We start from the raw sequence: 18363 nt of genomic DNA, 5'->3' as shown, positions 1-18363 counted from the left end.
TTTTTCTTTCTTTCTTCTTTTCAGATCCCAATGACGATTACAAGCTCATCAAATCTTTGTGTTCTAAAATTAGTAGTCCTCCTGAGGCTAATCCGGGCTGGAGATGGTAAACGATTCTCCTATTGTTCATCATTCCAAAGCTTGGCATTGTTTATCACTATAAAGTTTGACCTGAATCCTTCTCCACAGGTCATATTTTCAAGCGTGGTGGGATCTTTCATCAGAACAAGCCACAGATCTGGACAAGATTGATGAACTTCATGCGTGCCAACACCTTTTGCTGATATTCTCTGATATGCTTGGAGAAACGCCAGGGGAATCTCAACAGGTGTTGCTTCGTAAAGATTTTGACATCACCCATGTATTAGAATGGGAGAGAAGTTTAGTTGAGACCTAGTCATTGACTTTGTAGGATTGATTTATCCAATTCAATCAGTTTTGTTGTATCAATGACAAAAGTTGTTATTGATTCATTCACAACAATGTTCAGTTTTGTTGTATATCTATGAGAAATATTATGGAGCCAGCGTATCTTGCTGCAACCACTGCCACTTTCAGTAATTTTCTCCACAAAAGTGACCATGGATATTAATGTATGACTTTTATATACAAGGATACAGTATACAGAATCTTCCCAATGTTTTTTTTTCAATTTAAAGTGAAATTTTCTAATTTAACTCGTGCATAATAACAACACGAAGTCATTCCTAACAAACAGACAATACATTTGATTTATTCGGATCTAGCAGTTCTTTGGTCTGTGGTATTTTGGAGGCAGAGACGGGCAATGCTCGTTCATATGCGGGTATGGCTCCATTGTGTTGTAATCGGGAAGTTCCATTCTATATTTCCCAAGTATTTGACAGTATGGAAGCTTCGCATCGTCATTGTCATTGCACCATTTAGGAAAACGGCTTGCATTGTTCTCGAAAAACTTGAGCATGTAAGCATCTTTGATCTGTAAAAAGTAAATGCACTGCTCAGTGTGTTGTGTGAGTATATATATTCTAGAGTGTGTATAGGTTAGTTCTCACCGTGAACTCCGTGACTTGAATAGAACTAGAGATTGGATCGAAAAGGCCAGCTTCTTTGTACATTTCGAGGATGAAAGCGATACAAGAAGTTGATTTCCCATCGCTATATATCCAATCATCTTGTTCCGGAACTGCCAGCAACTCGTCAAAAGAAGATCCACGCTTCTCCACTTCCACCAGCACATCAGGAAGATCAAGACCCTGCCATTGTAGAACATCTCAGAGAAAGAACTAAAGAAAAGAGATCAATGACCATTTACTGGAGAAAAGGAGAAGAAAAACACAGAAAGCATATGGTACCATCTACCATGTGCCAAAAGCCAATGCTACTACAAAAGCTTCTATTTATTTTAAGTCAAAGAGAAAAGTAAAAAGTCTGATAAAGCATTACGAACAAGTGAAAATGCTAGTACCTCTGTTCCGAGTCGCTTGTTAAGGGCTTCGTTCCACATGTTAGCAGCATAATCAGGCTGGATTTTGCTCCAAACTGTCATGACAGAAGCAACCTGGAAACACGTAAAAGATACAGAAGAAACAATCACAACCTCATCCATAAACTAATTGATAGCAGCTGTTTAAAGAGTAACAAGAAAGAGACTAAATGAAGCTCATGTTTTAACAATGCCAGAATACTGAGAAATGAAACCTACAAGATGAGCATCCAGAGGAGGTGGGTAGTTTCCGCTGATGGTATCGATCCAGCTAAAGATCAAGTTGTGATAGCCATATGGTTTACCATCCATGCTACGAGCATATTCCCAAGCAGCTGTAACATTAAACTTGGCTCGATAATCAGGATGCAACGGTAGCAATGCGATGTGGGGATTTGAGTCATCCTTGGTTTGTTCAAACTCCCACCACTCTTCCCATGGCAATATCGCTATTACATCTTCTCCCTATGACCCCAAGGTTCGAAGGAGAAGACAGGAAATAATTCAGGATATGCATAAAATATAGGAAGAAAAATGCAGTTCCATTAAAAGAATCAGTTTCCCCAAGACTGGCTTGGTAACAGGTCACTGGTAAAAAAATATCAACATGTCCTATCAAGGGCAGAGCAACTGTTTAAATCTGACTCATTACTCATCAACCATTGCGATGATGTTCAACCACATCAGTTTAGTTTGTTCTTAGCAGTGATGGTCATCTAATGATCATACCCAGAATAAGAACTAGTACTCAGTGGCTATATCAATTTTCAAAAGAAGCAACATATAAGTTAAAACTAATTCATCCACCAATTTAAAATTTTTACCTTTTCATTTTCATTCCCGGATTCACCAACCCAGAGTTTCCCTTCAGAATCCCTCAAACAGACAGCAGTGTGACCAGCATAGGCTCCACTTACCCACTTCTCAAGGGTCTCAAAACCACCCCACCGTCCACGGATTTTAGAGATAGCTAGTAAGTCTCCAGAGTGAATTTCATCAGTAGTAATATTTGTAACCCAAGGTTTAGGACGAGGGTGGAAAGTAGCACCCATATGGTTCTTAAGAAACGCGATATTAGAATTCTCCCCCCAACCGGTATTAGTAAAGAGAGGAAAAACATCCCACAGCGCTCGGAGAGTTCCCACCATCCCTGCTTCCATAAGGAATATTGAAACTCCTTTCTCCTTAACCTGAGTAAATCAGAGCCCGAAAGGCAAAACAAAATCCATTATAAAAACAGCAAACCAAAAAAGATATAGCAAGAGAAAACAACAGCTTACATAGTCATACTCGGCTTTCCCCTCCCACTCCTTGAACTCCATGGTGTGCTCCCTCGAAACAAAGTACCAATCCCATGTCACACGATATGGAGTCACAAAGACATAAATATCCATGCACGTCCAACTATGTGCCTTATCGACCTGCACAAAACACGTCATAACAGACTCAATATAGATAGGTAGAAACAAAACAAGGGAAACGAGTAACAAGTGATATGGATGAAGCTTGGAAGAAATCACCACTAAGCCTGTAATTTGAAATGTTCTCCGAAAATTTAAGAGCTCACAGAAGCCTAAAATAACGTATCACAGAGCACACACTAAGAGAGAAACAAGTTCATCATTTAGTGACCTTAATGTGAAGTGTACCACCACCGAATTCAGAACCGGACTTGTTATTGAGCTCCAACCAAGCCTTATTCTCATAAAAGCAAGCACCTTTCCACTCAACGGCGTCGTTTTTAAGAGAAGCAGAGCCGATAAAAGTAGGGAGAAGATCGACGGCTGTGTGGAGAGAATTGAGAACCGGCCAAGAGACTTGCCTGGGTAAAATCGGAAGCAGGTCCCGAGGATGAAATGGTAATTTCACGGATGGAACAGTGAGAAGCAGAAGTAAGGTAGTGGCGAAGAAGATGAACAGAGACGATGAAGCAACAACCGCCATTGTTAACGCCTTGAGTCGGTTACTCTCTCTCTCCTTTCCGTGTACGCATTCGCAAAGTCTTTGGTTTTTTCGATCGTCCTTTGATTTTTTTTTTTTCCTAACGTATTAAAGACTTCGAATAAGACAAAATCAAAATCCGAATGTACCAATCTAAACCAGAATAACTGATTTTATAATAAAAACAAGAACCGAAATTGGACTGAATAGCACATTTTGAAAATGTTGGGTGTAAATTGTAAATTTTTTATACTAAGAATCCAAATTTTGAAATTAAAGAGTATATTCGTATTAGTGGGTAATGCGCTCGCTAGCTAAGCGATCACAATAGTCCCACGCAGCCTTAACGTACACCACAACATAATATAGGTTAATCTCTACCTCATTTTCTTCATTTTGCGTCAACGTAATCTCTTCCTCTCTATCATTGGTTTATAGTTTCGAGACAACTAGAAATTTTATGGCTGTATCATTGATTACAACTTTTTCCTCCCACCTGTAATCTCATCCTCATTGATTTTATAACTTTCCTCTCTCACCTGTAATCTCTCTCAATGGCTGTATCACTTCAAGCCAAGTACCCTCTAAGACCTATCACCAACATCCCAAGAAGCCGCCGTCCCTCTCTTCTCCGTGTACGTGTCGTCACCTGCTCTGTTACTACTACCACCAAGCCTCAGCCTAATCATGAGAAGCTTGTGGTAGAGAGACACATTGTGAAGCCTCCTCTGTCCAGCGACCCAAGTCTGTTATCGAACAAGCCTCAGCCAAAGCTTGTGGTTGAGCAACGCCTAGCGAATCCTCCTCTGTCCAACGACCCAACTCTGAAGTCGACATGGAATCACCGGTTATGGGTTGCAGCGGGATGCACCACCTTGTTTGTCTCTTTAGCTAAATCTGTCACTGGAGGGATTGGTTCTCATCTCTGGCTCGAACCAGCTTTAGCCGGTTATGCAGGCTACATTTTAGCCGATCTAGGCTCTGGTGTCTACCACTGGGCTATTGATAACTACGGTGATGAGTCAACCCCTGTTGTAGGAACCCAAATCGAAGCATTTCAAGGTCACCACAAGTGGCCATGGACAATCACCAGAAGGCAATTTGCAAACAACCTACATGCTCTGGCTCGAGTCATAACCTTCACAGTTCTCCCACTAGACCTTGCATTTAACGACCCTGTGGTTCATGGCTTTGTTTGCACATTTGCATTTTGCATAATGTTTAGCCAGCAATTCCATGCTTGGGCACATGGAACCAAGAGCAAGCTTCCACCTCTCGTGGTGGTGCTGCAGGACATGGGTCTGCTTGTTTCACGGAGACAGCACGCCGAACATCACCGAGCACCGTATAACAACAATTATTGCATAGTGAGTGGGGCATGGAACAATGTTTTGGATGAAAGTAAGGTCTTTGAGGCTTTGGAGATGGTGTTGTATTTTCAGCTTGGGGTGAGACCAAGGTCATGGAGTGAGCCACACTCTGACTGGACAGAAGAAACCGAGATCTCCAACAACAACCAAGCATAAATAATTTTTATAGGTCCATGAATCAAAAATTCTTGATACATGTACAAGAAAATATAAAGAATATACTGAAAATATTTGTTCGTTATTTATATGTAACAAAGTGACTGTATTTCATATAAAACATACAACAAAGAGCATGTACCAGGTTAAGTTTCAGATCCAATGGATGAGTATACAGAAGAAACACAGGGGAACCAGTATCGACACTTTCCGTCTTTATGGCCATTGTCGATCATTGCGAGGCCCTCCTGAAAATGAATATAAAATTGTAAAGTTTCAGGACTCGCATCGGTTGCATTGCATCTACTATTACAATAGAGGTATTGAAAGCACATAAATCCAATTGTGGAAATGATAGCAAAATGCATACTTCTAACAAAGTTTCGAGAGCATCTGTAACCCGACCAGATGTCCATGAGAGGCGTCTTTGTACCTCTTCCACAGTCACAAAGCCTTGGCCCTGTGCGGAAAGCAACAAGAGATGCTCGAATCAGTTCAGTTAGAACTTCTAAGATACAATTTAAAACATGTGAAAAAATTGTTCTTTTGTGGAAGGGTGTAAAATATGATTATAACCTGAGCCAATTCCAAGATCTGGTTATGGTCTTTGTTCAGCTCTGTGGGAACTGAACGGACCAGCTTCTTCTTGCCAATTGTGATAACCTCAAATCCGCTACCCAATACCTGAGGGAAAAAACCAAGATACCAACAAGAAGTGTTCAAAAATTTCCGGTTTATCCAAAATCTGAAAGAAGAGAAAGGAAAAAAGCAACTCATATATGTACCTTTAACTTGCTAATAGCCCGAAGACAATCATCTTCAGTCACAGCTTCACGGTCTTTCTTCCTTCTTTGACGAAGATGGTTGCAGAGCTCTTGCAAGCTGATCAAACCTCCATTGTGTGACCTTGTAAGCATACAAACTTCAATAATCTGAACTCCTGTTAGATGAATTTACAAACTTTTCACAAAACTGTTGCATCATGTTCACTTATATCACAGAGGGTATGTCCAAATTCCAAGAAAAAAACTACATAGATGCCATACTCATACACAAGAGCATTCTATTTCCTAAGCATCTTCTTCTTAGACACAAGACAAGACATATGTCAGAAAAACATACCAAGTTCATAGTAGAAATCACCAATTCCAAGTAGCTCAGCCCAGAAACCCTTGTTTGAAGCTAGAGGATCCACACCAATTTTAGCACACATTTCATGGAATTGAGCCCTGAAGGCTGGATTTTTACGAATGTCATTCTGCAAACCAAAGACAAATTATGCTTCTTTTCAGGAATATAAACCACAGTTTTCCCATATCTGAGACAGATCATATGATCATATAACAGCAAACACAACAAGAGGAACAAATATTAAAATTTCTCAAAAAAATCACGACCTTGTGTTTGCGAGCGAACTCTTCAAGCTGAGACTTGAAAGTGGCAAGCTGTTCTTTCATCATATCAGTGCGTAACTTGGCCACATTTTCTCCTAGTAACCGGTACTGATCCTGGAATTTTTTGATGGATAAGAGTTAGAAGCTGCAAAATTCAATCAACTAAGATTTGAAAAGGAGAAGTATATCAAATCCGGTTTAAGAAGTAAAAACCCTAGCAGCTGCGGCCTTCTGTAACCCTCCGATTCCTGGTCGTCTTCGCATCTTTCACTGTTTTTTTTTGTTTGGATCTTTCGATTTCTTCTCTTCTGGTTGGGATTTCGGAATATGTCTGAGAAGAAGCAATTGGGAGAAGACGAAATATTTTAGTAGATAAATATGTTTAGGTTTAATAGTTATTCAACAAATCAGAGTGGCGCAGCGGAAGCGTGGTGGGCCCATAACCCACAGGTCCCAGGATCGAAAACTGGCTCTGATATTTCCATTGTTTTGTTTTTTTTTCCTTTTTTAATTTCTTCCCTCTTTGTCCTACTACAAGAACAGCTGAAAGCCTGAAACTATCATAATTTGGTCGAAAGCCCCTACAGCAACAAGTATGTGAACGAACATAGGTTGACTTGAGTACCGTTGTTCTAGATCATCTTTTTTTTAAGGTCCAACATACTAAAATGGTGGATCCATTACTTTGATGATAACGAAGAGTCGAAGACAATAGCATTTATAAAACAAAAAGCATAACTTTTATTATAATATACTAGGAAAGCGATTCGTGCGTTGCCGCACGGGGAGGTGAAATCCTAAATTGAAATTTAACACTTGTAATTCATCTTAAATTCTTTCTTTTCTCAATCAATTTGATCATTTTCACTTCTTGCTATTGCTTTCTGCTGATTAAAAAGCCAAAGGTTCATTTCAATGTTATTATATTTTATGTTGTCACACACAAAAGTGAGCCTTTTTTAGAGTTTGATTTACTATGAACATTACTTTTAACCATATATAAAATTTTACTTATGTTTGTCTCCGACCATATGGTGCTATATATTGGTATCCTTTCTTAATTCGCTATTAGAAATTGTCTTTGTTGTTGATCATTATCAATCAAAATACATATGAGGCTGCTTCTCTCTTGGTTTATTTACTATATCGAGAAAATACTAAATGCCACTTGTCGAAGGAAGGTCGAAGATTGAGATCAGAGTAGATGGCTGGATTGAGTTTCGTTTCCCCTTCACTTTGATACGCGATTTCTCTTTCCATAGATTACTGATTCACAAATCACAATCAATATTCCGATGTTGTAAGCAAGTGGAGTTTGTATACAAATGATTTACTATGAACATTACTTTTAACCATATATAAAATTTCACTTATGCTTGTGGATGTTTTTTTCTCTCACTTTTAGATATGTACAAAACCGAGTTTTATATGACGGACCAATCAAACCTAATTGGTTAGTATAGAGTAACTCACATTCTTCAGCTACAACTTTTAGAGATATATATTTGGCTATAATGCTTTCCACAGTTACATGCATATTGGTCTCACGTTTTCCCTCAAAAGACCCCCTTCTTTCCTCCCTTTTAATGGGTTAATCTTGATTGCCTTATTTCCTACTAACACATTTGATACATGGATTTGTAATATTTGCTTCAAATCACATATTCCTCTTTGGAAAAGAAAAAAAATCCAAGACGTAACAGACTAAGAATGCATATAGACAAAAACTTGTACACTCATCAGCTATTCAATCAAAGTAATTCAATTAAACTAAAAAAGTCAGAAAATTAATAAAATATAGAACATAGGATTTTATGTTGGTCTCTCCCAATCCATCCCATTCCACCGTGTCGACTGCTCTCCATCCAGGCTGCATCCCCCTCTATTTGATTTCCCACTTATGTCTATGAATCGGTACCATCATGTTCTTCAATAAACGACAGCGAAAACAAAGTCGATGTGGTGAAACAGGTGATAATAATATCTCACCTTTTGATGTTCTCTTCTTTAGGCTAAACACTAATTTTATAAATTTCTTGCCATTTCTTTTTTTTGGCAGATTCCAGATCACTCTAAAAGTGACTGTTATACATTATGTTTTTAAAAAGTTGTATATACAGATTAGAAAGTCATCAAAGACTAAATAAGTTACCTTTAGTAGATCTTTTCTTTCTAACTTGACTTGTCATTTGGTCGTGCTTACGCTTTATAGAATTTGATTTTGTGTTGTCACAAGCTCTCTATTTCCATGCTCATTTGTAATATTTCAATATATTATCAAAATGTTTGATACCCAGAAAGTATAAGAAATTATAATTCAACTAAAATTTTTAAAAACTTTATTTACAAAAAATGCAAACTAACCTGGATCATGAACATCTAATGGAAAAAAAATTAACATTTATAACATGTTTGTTAGAAAAAAAATAGGTTAAAATAAGAACATATATAAAATTATAATTATACCATGTTTGTTAAAAAAATTTGGCTTATCCGTAGCTCCAGCATCACTGCATATCATCATGCCTCTCGTATCTTGGTATTGGTTTCTCCAAAAAGTCAAAAAATAAAATCTGCATATTGAGAATCAAAAACATTAGCCATGCAAAAAATATGGCACACGTACTTAATAACATTAGCCATGCAAAAACATAAAAACCGGAAAGGCTAAAAATTTTGAAGAGACTAAAAGTTAACAAAAATAAGATTAATGTATGAACTTAATAGTGTCGACTAACAGTAATAATAATCTAACCGAGAAACACTACAGGTCATTCGCAGCAAAAATATTAAATTACCTTGAATTAGAGATTGATGCTTGAAAGTTAAAAAAATACTTCAATAATACAATTCTTTAGTACTCAGAATTTTTTTTTTCGAAACTTGTTTATGTAGTCAAGAAAAGTTTATATATAATAAACAAAGAGGTGTAAGACATAGAGGTGTGAAATGTAAAGGTGTAAAAATTAATAGATGTGAAACATGGAGGTACAACAAAGAGGTGTAACACATAGAGGTGTGAAATTAAAAGGTGTAAAAATTAATGGATGTGATTTTTGAAACCAGGAGGTACAACAAAGAGATGCAAAGACTAAGGAGTGTGATTTAAAAGGTGTAAAAATGAATGGATGTGATTTTTGAAACCAGGAGGTAAAACAAAGAGATGCAAAGACTAAGATGTGTGATTTAAAAGGTGTAAAAATGTATGGATGTGATTTTTGAAACCAGGAGGTACAACAAAGAGATGCAAAGACTAAGAAGGTGTGATTTAAAAGGTGTAAAAATTAATGGATGTGATTTTTGAAACCAGAAGGTACAACAAAGAGATGCAAAGACTAAGAGGTGTGATTTAAAAGGTGTAAAAATTAATGGATGTGATTTTTGAAACCAGGAGGTACAACAAAGAGATGCAAAGACTAAGAGGTGTGATTTAAAAGGTGTAAAAATTAATGGATGTGATTTTTGAAACCAGGAGGTACAACAAAGAGATGCAAAGACTAAGAGGTGTGACTTTTGAAAGATGGAGGTGCGAGGAAAAGACACGATTAATAATTTTAAACCGTTAGATTAAAACTGTAACTAATCTCATCCGTTGGATTAAAAGTTGACACAAAAAAGTGGGTTTGCTATTATATATAGATAAGAAAATCTATGATTATGGATCCATTGTCTAATCAGTTTGGGTGAAAAACACATAGGTGATAGACTGATAGGGGTAAAAGCCAAGAAAAAAAAACAAAAACAATCAGATGAACTGAATCTTGCATTTTGATGAGACCCTGGGGAGAGCCATTACATTAGCTTGCAAGTAATTAAGGTTCTTGCTGTCCTCTTCAACCCCAATTTTCACAGTTTCAAGGCATTCCAACTTCCCCAAGAAATGCCTCATCTGTTTCAGCTCTCTAAAACTTCCTCCGTACCCTGAAATCTCGAGCACCTTCACTCGACAATTAGACAAAATACATTCTAACTCCATGTTCTTCATACGGATGCAAGCGCACGCGTCTCCACACCAGTCTGTAACTTTGTGCACAAGACCCTGAAAATCACAAACAACAACACGTTTGACATGTAACAATGAAAAAATGATGTGTGCTTGATTAATTTCTATAAAATAGATGATACCTTGATGACTAAAGTTTGTAGATTTGGGGAGCTTTCGAGCAGGATTGGCATTACTTGCCAGCCTATATCCTCGTCACTTTCGATAGATAAATAAACAAGATCGTCGAACACCGGCATTTTATCACAACAAAAGTAAAACACCTGATATGTATAAGCCAAGCCAATATTACCAAGTGAGAGACCTTGCTAGCTAGCACTATACTGGCTCTCCTACATGTGAAGACTATCAAAAAAAGAAGTAACAAAAATAACTGACCTCGAGAGAATAACGAGACAAGTGAAGGGTCTTAATGGTTCTGATCCCCTCAAGCAGACTCGTAACATTGCCATTAAATGAACTCCACAATGGACCATCATCATCCTCATATTTCTCATATAATCGGATATCCAGTCTAGCTTCGACAAGCGAATCCAAAGCAACATAATAAGCACCCGCGACATAACTAGAATAGTCAAGGTACAGAAGACTAGCTGTCTTAAGCTTAATGCTACGAAGATGGAAAGTGTCATCAAAATCACTAGTGATGGTAACTCGCTTGACATTTGGACTTGACAAGTATAGCATCCAAACATCTATGAATATTTCCTCTAGCGCAGGGCAGCCATGGATGAAGAACTTATGCATGTCACGAGTTGAAAACGATACTGAAAGGAGAGTAAGTGTCTTGAGGGCGGGGAAAAACACACCCCCAAGAGGAAGACTGCCTTGAGGATAAAATGCATCGGAAATGGTGAGTTTAACCAGTGTATTGCTTGTGAAAAGTTGAGAATCTATACAGATACGATAGCGTGACGCTAAGTTCAGCTCCAAGCAGCCACGGTCTAGCACAGTGCGGATCCAACGGTTGATGCGAGATTCGTCCTTTTCATAATCACAATCACATATCAGAGAACATTTCTTGATGCGAGGAGAATTGCTTAACAGAGCAAGTGTCTTGTCCACGAAATCAGAGAAATGATTTGTTGCTTTTACGTTTCCCACTTTTTTGTTGGGATAGAAAAGCATCGATTCATCAAAGTCAAGGGTGTCTACAAGAGGAAGCAGGTTCCTCCACCTCTTGGACAGAACAGACGTTGAAGCAGCAAGCTTTGTCGGAACCAAAGACAGGATTTTGCCGAGAACATCATCGGGAAGGTTGCTGATCAGATCTGTAGCCATACAAACTATAATAAACTCCTTCCTTTACGTATGCCTGCAAAAGAATAAGAAAAAATTCAAACCCTTTCTTTCACTACAAATCTATACCAAGGGTTTTTTTTAATTCCAAGGAAGTGTTGAAATCAACTTTACCCTAATTATTTTTACTTTGTTAAGTTAGATTATGAGCAATACTTTGGTTCTCCCCCTAGGATGTAAAAATAATTAATATTATACAGTATTAATTAATATTATCTAAATCAAAAAATTAATATAAATCAACATAACTTAATAAGGTAAGAAAAAATCCTGAATCTGAATTTTAAAGTCATTAACCCTAACATTAGTAATAGTTTTTTACTTATAATATCTAAACCCTAACCATTCTTACTTAAACCGACATTTTATTTCGTTAAAAACCTAAACCCTAACAACTTTTTTATAAACCCAAACCGACATATAATTTTGTTTAATTGTAAAATTTTAACTATTATCCTATTTTATAAACTCAAACCGCGACATATAATTTCGTTTATTATAAAATATAAACTCCAATCACTCTTTTCTAAATCCAAACTGACATATAATTTTTTTTAATTGTGAAATCTAAACTCTTATCATCTTTTATAAACTCAAGCTAACATATAATCTTGTTTAATTGTAAAATATAAACTCTAACCACTGTTTTATAAATCCAAACCAACATATAATTTTCTTTAATTGAAAAAATGAAATCTTAATCCTCTTGTATGAATTTAAACCTGACATATATATATATTTTAAATCTAAACTCAAACTCTTATTTATAAATCCAAACCGATATTTAATAAAAACTTTGAAGATCATGAACGTGGTGGAACCTAGTGTAGAGTCTGAGGTCAATGGATACAAAGCTATCAGGGAGCATGTTGAGACTTTGAAGTTAGAGACCCTAGCAGAAGATGTGGAATTGGAGCTTTTGTATACATTCAAGCACTCAGTTGCCGTCGAGTGGTTTGACAATAATGAAGATACAGGGATTTATGTTTGGAATGTAAAGGCCGCGGTGTTCGAAGCATCTCTAAAGAATTTTCAGGAGACATGAACAGAATATTCACATTTGTTATTGTTGTTATCTTCTGCTGCTGAACATAATAGTCACAGAATATTTTTAGAAGAAAAAAAAAACAAATTTTTAATAAAAAAAAAAAAAAAAGAAAAATCAGTAGAGTTTTTATTAAATATCGGTTGGATATTTAATGAGCAATACTTTGGTTCTCTGCTAGAGATGAATCCTTTTGTTTACCCATTTTTGTTTTAGCCAATGAAAATACACCATGTCATATTATATTTAAACAAAAACAAAAAATAGAATAAAAAATAAAACATATTTAAAACGAAGAATCATTATTAGAAATATTAATCTAGTTGAACCCAAACCGACGCTAATATTGTTTAATTGTAAAATATACACTCTATTTCTCCTTTATAAACTCAAATCGATGTATAAATTCGTTTAATATTATAAAATTTAAACTCTAATTCTCCTTTATAAAATATAATCTCGCTTTAGTGTAACATATAAATTCTAATTCTCTTTTATAAATTCAAACCGACACATAGTATTCTTCAGTTGTAAATCTTAATTATTCTTTATAAACTCTAACCGACATATAATTTCGTTTAATTGTAAAGATTTAGACTCTAAGTCTTTATTTATAAATCCAAATCAACAAATAATCTCTTTTAATTAAAAAAAATTAAACCCTAAATCCATGTATAATTTTATTTGTTTGAAAAATTGAAATCTTAATTCTCTTTATAAATTCAAACAGAAATTCCTGATTTTAATTTTAATTTTTTAAAAAATATAATATTACATCATATTGTTGTATTTTTATTGGATAAACAAGAGAGGTTCACCTTAACAAAATAATTTTTCATAATAAACTATTATTAAACTCAAATACATAGCAATATTTAACCAATTCATAAGTCATCCATCTTTTACAGGGGTTTTTTTTTTTTTTAACTCTGAAAAAAAAATCAAACTCTAGATGTCTGTACGAAAATTATGATTATGAACAACAACCGTACTGGATTTGAGCTCTGTTCACAAGCTCATGTTAACTGTCGAACTGTTGGAGATCAATTTCCCAAACTGATGCCAACTGAACCACAAGCTGTTCTGGAGCATGACCTTCCCAGTCTTCAGGTGGATCCATCGTCGAGCATGCGTCTTGTAAGTTGTACAAGATCTCTGTCTTCAGTTCCATTGGAATTCCAAAAGTGTCTGCACCGTCTTGTAAAACCAATTCCAGCAGCTGCAATAAAACAAAAGAGAGAGGGAGGTTAAAACCAAAAATCGATGTGATGTGATTCTTGGAACCCATTTTCCTGTAAAAGATCTACCTGTTGACTCCAAGATAAGCAGATGTCGTAGAGATTATGATCCAGCAGAAACTGAGCGATGAAATTTAGAGCTTCATTTGCAATCTCATTTGACATCTGGTCAAGAGAAGGTCCCGTCCTGTCCATCAACTTGATGATCAAGTGCTGGTCACCGGCGCAGAGGACTTCTGCATAAGCAGCATCAATGTCGCCAACACGGAGTGAGTGCATTGCATTACTCCATGAAGCCCATATCGGGTCACGTTCCTGCCCTTCGTTTTCGTCATCTCCCATGGCTTCAGCTTCAGGGGCAACCGCTACTCGGTTTGGACGAGGGACTGCACCATCCTCGCCGGCTATTCTGATAGCTTCAAGTGTAGCTTCATCCTTTGATGCTTGCCACACACTTCTTGCTGAAGGGCCTTCACCAAATCTAATGGTTCCAGCTGCTTTATTATCCCAACCTCTCCTGCCATTCCCCATGTGCTCATTCTCATATTGCTCTGACCGAGGTGATCTTCTTGGCCCGGCTTGTCCATTTCTGGAAGCAGCATTTGGAGGCATGTACCAGTCATCCCCCATATCAGAATTCCACATCCTTCCCCTCATAGCTCCATCCGGTTGTGAGCCTCTGTCTCCTGGAGCTCGGCCATTACGCTTTCCAGTTGGATAGTTAGCAAAGCTATTATATTTGTCAAATCCAGCTGTGAGATTACCCCTGCGACCTGATGATATTGAAAGATCTCTTGCCATATCTTCAACAATCCTCTCTAAACCTCTTACCCTGCCCTCTAAGGTCACCATACTATCATGTGAGCCACCAATAAACTCTTGGAGCATGTTCATAAGATTTGTCTGTTGTCTCTCTAGCTGCAACAACTGCCTCTGGATGGCTGACCAATTTCCTCTATTACTTGTGAAGGATCCTTCAGATTGGTTATCAGTATTGGAGACAGCAGCGTGATTTCCAGGTGTCTCTTTTCCATTTACAACACCAGCCTTATCATCACCAGATGTCCCTGCCTGAGATCCGTTCCCATCAAACCTACCTTTTACCTGTTTATCATCTGCTTGGATGTTCTTGAAGCGATTTGAAGATCCTAAGGCGTTGAGATCATCGAGTCCTGATTCTTCCTCTTCGTTGTTTTTACATCTACGAGGGACTACTACTTCCACGGATTGCCTTCTTTCTAGTCTCTGGAAAAATTCAGGATTAAAATCTTTGTCACTTAAGACAGGTGCTTTCTTCTTCAACAGTACTGCTGCAGGAAGACCTCCTTTAGCAGCAGAGTCTGAGAGCGTGGAACCATCGGATGCCTCCTTTTTCATTAGATCTGCTAGATTAGACCTTTTATCCCCGTTCTTCTCTGATCCAAGCTGCTCACCAGATGAATGTTTTGACTCATCTGGAGCACCATCGACATATTTTCCAGAAATCTTCTTCCATAACTGCAGCGCCTCTGTCACACTTTCCCTGACAGGTTTGATCTGTCCAAGAAAATACCATCATTAAACTGCCTAGGGAAGATTATTACATGTCCAAACTAATAAACTTTTGATGAATGTGAAACTCTCCATCGTTTACATAATCCATTTCACAAAACATTCCCCCATTTCAAAGGTTAGAAGTGAAAGAAAAGTTATAGATGACTAAAAGTCCTTGAGATATGTAAGTATTATAATAAATCAAAATGGAAGGCTTCGTGAGAAATCCAAGCTACTTTTGTAAACGTTTCATCTGCATAGCAAGTGATGAGAAAGGCCCAAAAGCACTATCAACTACTAACAGATATGATTTGAGCAGCTGATGGCATTCCCAAGGAATTGAAGAGCTAATGAGGTTCAACTTTCCTTCATAACAGAGCCACTTTAGACTACTAAAAAAATGTAGCTACCTTGTAAAAATGATGTGTCTCAAACACGGTAATAGTGGAATTTGATTTGTTCTTAGTTCAACCTTAGAATAATTGGAGAAGAAAAGATAGCTACCTTGTCAAACCGACAGGTCTCAAGCACGGTAATAGTGGAATCAGTTTTTTCCTTAACTAATCCACTTGAATGTGACGCCAATGCAGCCAATGTCTCAGCCGCAGCCTTTCGTGTCACCCAATCTGTACTTCCAAGGCAATCATGGATACTTTCTAGCAATGACTCCAAGCTCTGAGGCGCAATGGCTCCCACCTGACCAAATTTATTGCTCTTTACTTCTCATTTTAATAGACAAGTTTAACAATTGAAGCAACTAGCATTGAACTACCAGAGGTAAAAAGAAAAATGCACTGAAACTTGTAAGCCCTAATAAAAACCACAACAACAAGATTAACTTCATCAACACCTAGAAGAAAAATAGTCGTATTAAGACTTAACCTGAAGATATTGATACTAAAGCTTCTGATATGAGGACTAAAGCTTTGTGATCTAGATACTGACTGACACTAATTTCGTCATATTCTTCCATTCACCACAGCAAACATAGTGCGCATTCTCTAAAACATGAATAAGAGATTAAAAGTGTTCCGTGCAAACCTGAGACAGACTTGAAACAACAGGCAAAAGAGAAGCCTTAGCCAAGAAACTAGAATTGCTCAAAAGCTTGCAGATCCTAGGGCATAGCTTTTGGAAAGAAGTAATTGGAGGACTAGCAGCAGACTCCACCATCCTAGCCATACAGATAGCAGCTCCCGATTGTACAACTTTGTTCTGCTCTCCCATTGCCTCAAACAATGGCTTAACGAATAAACCCACAGCCGATGAAGCTGCACCAGTATTATTATTATTATTGGTCCCTTCTTTGAGATAAATCCCAGACAACGCACCAATCGTATCCCTACAAGCATCCCTAACTCCAGAATCAGAATCCTTCAACCTTTTCACAATCTGAGCGATGATTTTAGTGAGATGCGCAGCCGTGGAATCGCAATGGAGACTACAAACGTACGAGAGAAGGTGGAGACACTCTTTTTTAACAGCAGGTTTCGGATCGGAGCACGAATCGTAGAGACAATTAAGAAACATCGGTAGGGTTTCGGGAGTGAGAGACTGAATCGTTTTCTCGAGATCTTCTACGGCGATCTGGTATGTATCTCGATCGGCGAGTTTGGAGATAGAGGTGAGGATCTTTTGTTTCAGCTCCACCATTGCTTGGAAAGAAGTGAGGGAACCGGAATTAGAGGATGACCTAGCTGCCACACTCGATGACGACGACGACCTAGCTGGTCTAGTCGGTTTCGCCGCCGAACCGGAGGTGGTGGTAGGTGTGCTCATTTTGAAATCTTTCGACGAAGAGATTGGGATGAATCGGAGAAGAAGAGTGATGGATTTGGAGAAGAAAGATGACGAGATCTGACACTCGAAAGTGTAACTGTTAAGAGACTCCGATGAAGAAATTAGAAAATGTGTCGCTTATTTTTTATCTGTATGTGTTAAGTATTAACTTTTTCAAAAGATTTCAAATTTTAAATACAAAAAATAATGAATATAAAGTTAAAAATTACGAATACAGTATCTGGATAATTTTCATTAGACGCGGAAAAGTGTATGAAGTTTTTTTTTGATATATACGTAGTTTGGAAATTTTTTTAGTGGGGTTTTTTCGTATTTCATTGTGTAATACTGTAATGTCTTTTAATTGATTGGCTGATTGTGATTGCTATGGATTCCAAATTCGTATATCAAATTCCTTGTTCAAACTAATCAGTAGTTACGGCAAAAAATGTAAATGAACCAATAATGTAGGGGATTCATCTGTGATTAATTTTGTTTACATTTGGTTGTGAGACTTGCCAAGTTGCCATAATATAAAAATTCAGGCAAAAACAAGTTGACACTGATTAGAAACCATGCTCTACAATATGGATTGTGTGTGGTTGTGTGATTGATTCAGTATGCCGATCTGGTTTGTTTTGTTCACGTAACTTTAATTATATACAAGAATATGACGTATCAGCTTAAAAATATACGAGCACTGTAACGAATACTTTAAGGAATTTCCCATGGTATAACGTATACGTGCGTTTGCCTAATGACATAAATACTGAAAGGGGATGAAACAGAGTTTATACCCGAAGGAGATAAGAACATACCATCAAAAAAAAAAAAAAAAAAAAAAAAAAAAAAAAAAAAAAAAAAAAAAAAAAAAANCTTGCGAAATTTTTCAAGGTCTTCGCAGATAAAAAGAAAAAAAAGTAGACTAGAGAGAATATTTCTTACTTCATGATCCATCATCCATTAAGGCATGTGCTTCGGTTAGGACTGATATTTGGTCCTTCAAATATTTTATTTCTATTTTGAGAGTTTCTTAAGTATTAGCATTTGTGTCTTCAGAGTTTGGTCCTTCATAATATTTTTAATTTAAAAAATTAATTATTTAAATAAATATGTAAAAACATATTAAAGTTTTAATTT

At 37.0% G+C, this 18363-nt stretch overlaps 5 protein-coding genes, 1 long non-coding RNA gene and 1 other non-coding gene across 7 annotated transcripts; 3 read left to right on the top strand and 4 right to left on the bottom strand.

Moving 5' to 3' along the window:
- On the top strand, positions 26-526 carry LOC104730686. Its single transcript, XR_758508.2, has 2 exons — positions 26-106; positions 190-526. It is a non-coding gene; the product is annotated as an uncharacterized LOC104730686 (long non-coding RNA).
- LOC104730687 lies at positions 585-3509 on the bottom strand. Its single transcript, XM_019233301.1, has 7 exons — positions 3098-3509; positions 2746-2886; positions 2290-2655; positions 1685-1930; positions 1448-1540; positions 1035-1235; positions 585-958 (listed from the first exon to the last, which is right to left on the bottom strand). Exons 1-7 carry the CDS (start codon positions 3407-3409, stop codon positions 743-745), a joined length of 1575 nt encoding a protein of 524 aa, XP_019088846.1. The 5' UTR covers positions 3410-3509; the 3' UTR covers positions 585-742.
- Positions 3801-5095, top strand: LOC104730684 (fatty acid desaturase 4, chloroplastic-like). Its single transcript, XM_010449879.2, has one exon. It carries the CDS (start codon positions 3961-3963, stop codon positions 4930-4932), a length of 972 nt encoding a protein of 323 aa, XP_010448181.1. The 5' UTR covers positions 3801-3960; the 3' UTR covers positions 4933-5095.
- Positions 4992-6650, bottom strand: LOC104730685 (vacuolar protein sorting-associated protein 22 homolog 1). Its single transcript, XM_010449880.2, has 7 exons — positions 6540-6650; positions 6330-6440; positions 6055-6190; positions 5718-5872; positions 5509-5616; positions 5303-5392; positions 4992-5180 (listed from the first exon to the last, which is right to left on the bottom strand). The coding sequence occupies exons 1-7, from the start codon at positions 6588-6590 to the stop codon at positions 5079-5081; spliced, it is 753 nt and encodes a 250-aa protein (XP_010448182.1). The 5' UTR covers positions 6591-6650; the 3' UTR covers positions 4992-5078.
- TRNAM-CAU lies at positions 6733-6804 on the top strand. The gene has a single exon. It is a non-coding gene; the product is annotated as a tRNA-Met (tRNA).
- Positions 10072-11610, bottom strand: LOC104733272 (F-box protein At4g27050-like). Its single transcript, XM_010452862.1, has 3 exons — positions 10708-11610; positions 10452-10592; positions 10072-10365 (listed from the first exon to the last, which is right to left on the bottom strand). The coding sequence occupies exons 1-3, from the start codon at positions 11608-11610 to the stop codon at positions 10072-10074; spliced, it is 1338 nt and encodes a 445-aa protein (XP_010451164.1).
- LOC104730682 (microtubule-associated protein TORTIFOLIA1-like) lies at positions 13486-17370 on the bottom strand. Its single transcript, XM_010449878.2, has 4 exons — positions 16486-17370; positions 15949-16140; positions 13981-15447; positions 13486-13892 (listed from the first exon to the last, which is right to left on the bottom strand). The coding sequence occupies exons 1-4, from the start codon at positions 17221-17223 to the stop codon at positions 13695-13697; spliced, it is 2595 nt and encodes an 864-aa protein (XP_010448180.1). The 5' UTR covers positions 17224-17370; the 3' UTR covers positions 13486-13694.

Source organism: Camelina sativa, chromosome 12 (genome assembly GCF_000633955.1).
Source record: "Camelina sativa cultivar DH55 chromosome 12, Cs, whole genome shotgun sequence".
NCBI classification, from domain to species: domain Eukaryota; kingdom Viridiplantae; phylum Streptophyta; class Magnoliopsida; order Brassicales; family Brassicaceae; genus Camelina; species Camelina sativa.
The sequence above is the reverse complement of the archived record's forward strand: the minus strand, read 5'-3'. Positions and strand labels throughout refer to the sequence as shown.

Bases quoted from the DNA above. Each gene is read 5' to 3' on its own strand.
- LOC104730682 (XM_010449878.2), bottom strand. From the start codon at position 17,223: ATGAGCACACCTACCACCACCTCCGGTTCGGCGGCGAAACCGACTAGA. The intron at 15,448-15,948 runs GTAGCTATCTTT...TTTCTTGGACAG, and splicing joins AGACCTGTCGGTTTGACAAG to ATCAAACCTGTCAGGGAAAG. The intron at 13,893-13,980 runs GTAGATCTTTTA...GTTTTATTGCAG, and splicing joins GCTTATCTTGGAGTCAACAG to CTGCTGGAATTGGTTTTACA.
- LOC104730684 (XM_010449879.2), top strand. From the start codon at position 3,961: ATGGCTGTATCACTTCAAGCCAAGTACCCTCTAAGACCTATCACCAAC.
- LOC104730685 (XM_010449880.2), bottom strand. From the start codon at position 6,590: ATGCGAAGACGACCAGGAATCGGAGGGTTACAGAAGGCCGCAGCTGCT. The intron at 5,873-6,054 runs GTATGTTTTTCT...TTCATCTAACAG, and splicing joins TGATTTCTACTATGAACTTG to GAGTTCAGATTATTGAAGTT. The intron at 5,617-5,717 runs GTACATATATGA...TTTTTCCCTCAG, and splicing joins GGGCTATTAGCAAGTTAAAG to GTATTGGGTAGCGGATTTGA.
- LOC104733272 (XM_010452862.1), bottom strand. From the start codon at position 11,610: ATGGCTACAGATCTGATCAGCAACCTTCCCGATGATGTTCTCGGCAAA. The intron at 10,593-10,707 runs GTCAGTTATTTT...TATACATATCAG, and splicing joins TGTCTCGTTATTCTCTCGAG to GTGTTTTACTTTTGTTGTGA. The intron at 10,366-10,451 runs GTATCATCTATT...TGTGATTTTCAG, and splicing joins TACAAACTTTAGTCATCAAG to GGTCTTGTGCACAAAGTTAC.
- LOC104730687 (XM_019233301.1), bottom strand. From the start codon at position 3,409: ATGGCGGTTGTTGCTTCATCGTCTCTGTTCATCTTCTTCGCCACTACC. The intron at 2,887-3,097 runs GTCACTAAATGA...TGTTTTGTGCAG, and splicing joins GTGGTACACTTCACATTAAG to GTCGATAAGGCACATAGTTG. The intron at 2,656-2,745 runs GTAAGCTGTTGT...TGATTTACTCAG, and splicing joins GGAAAGCCGAGTATGACTAT to GTTAAGGAGAAAGGAGTTTC.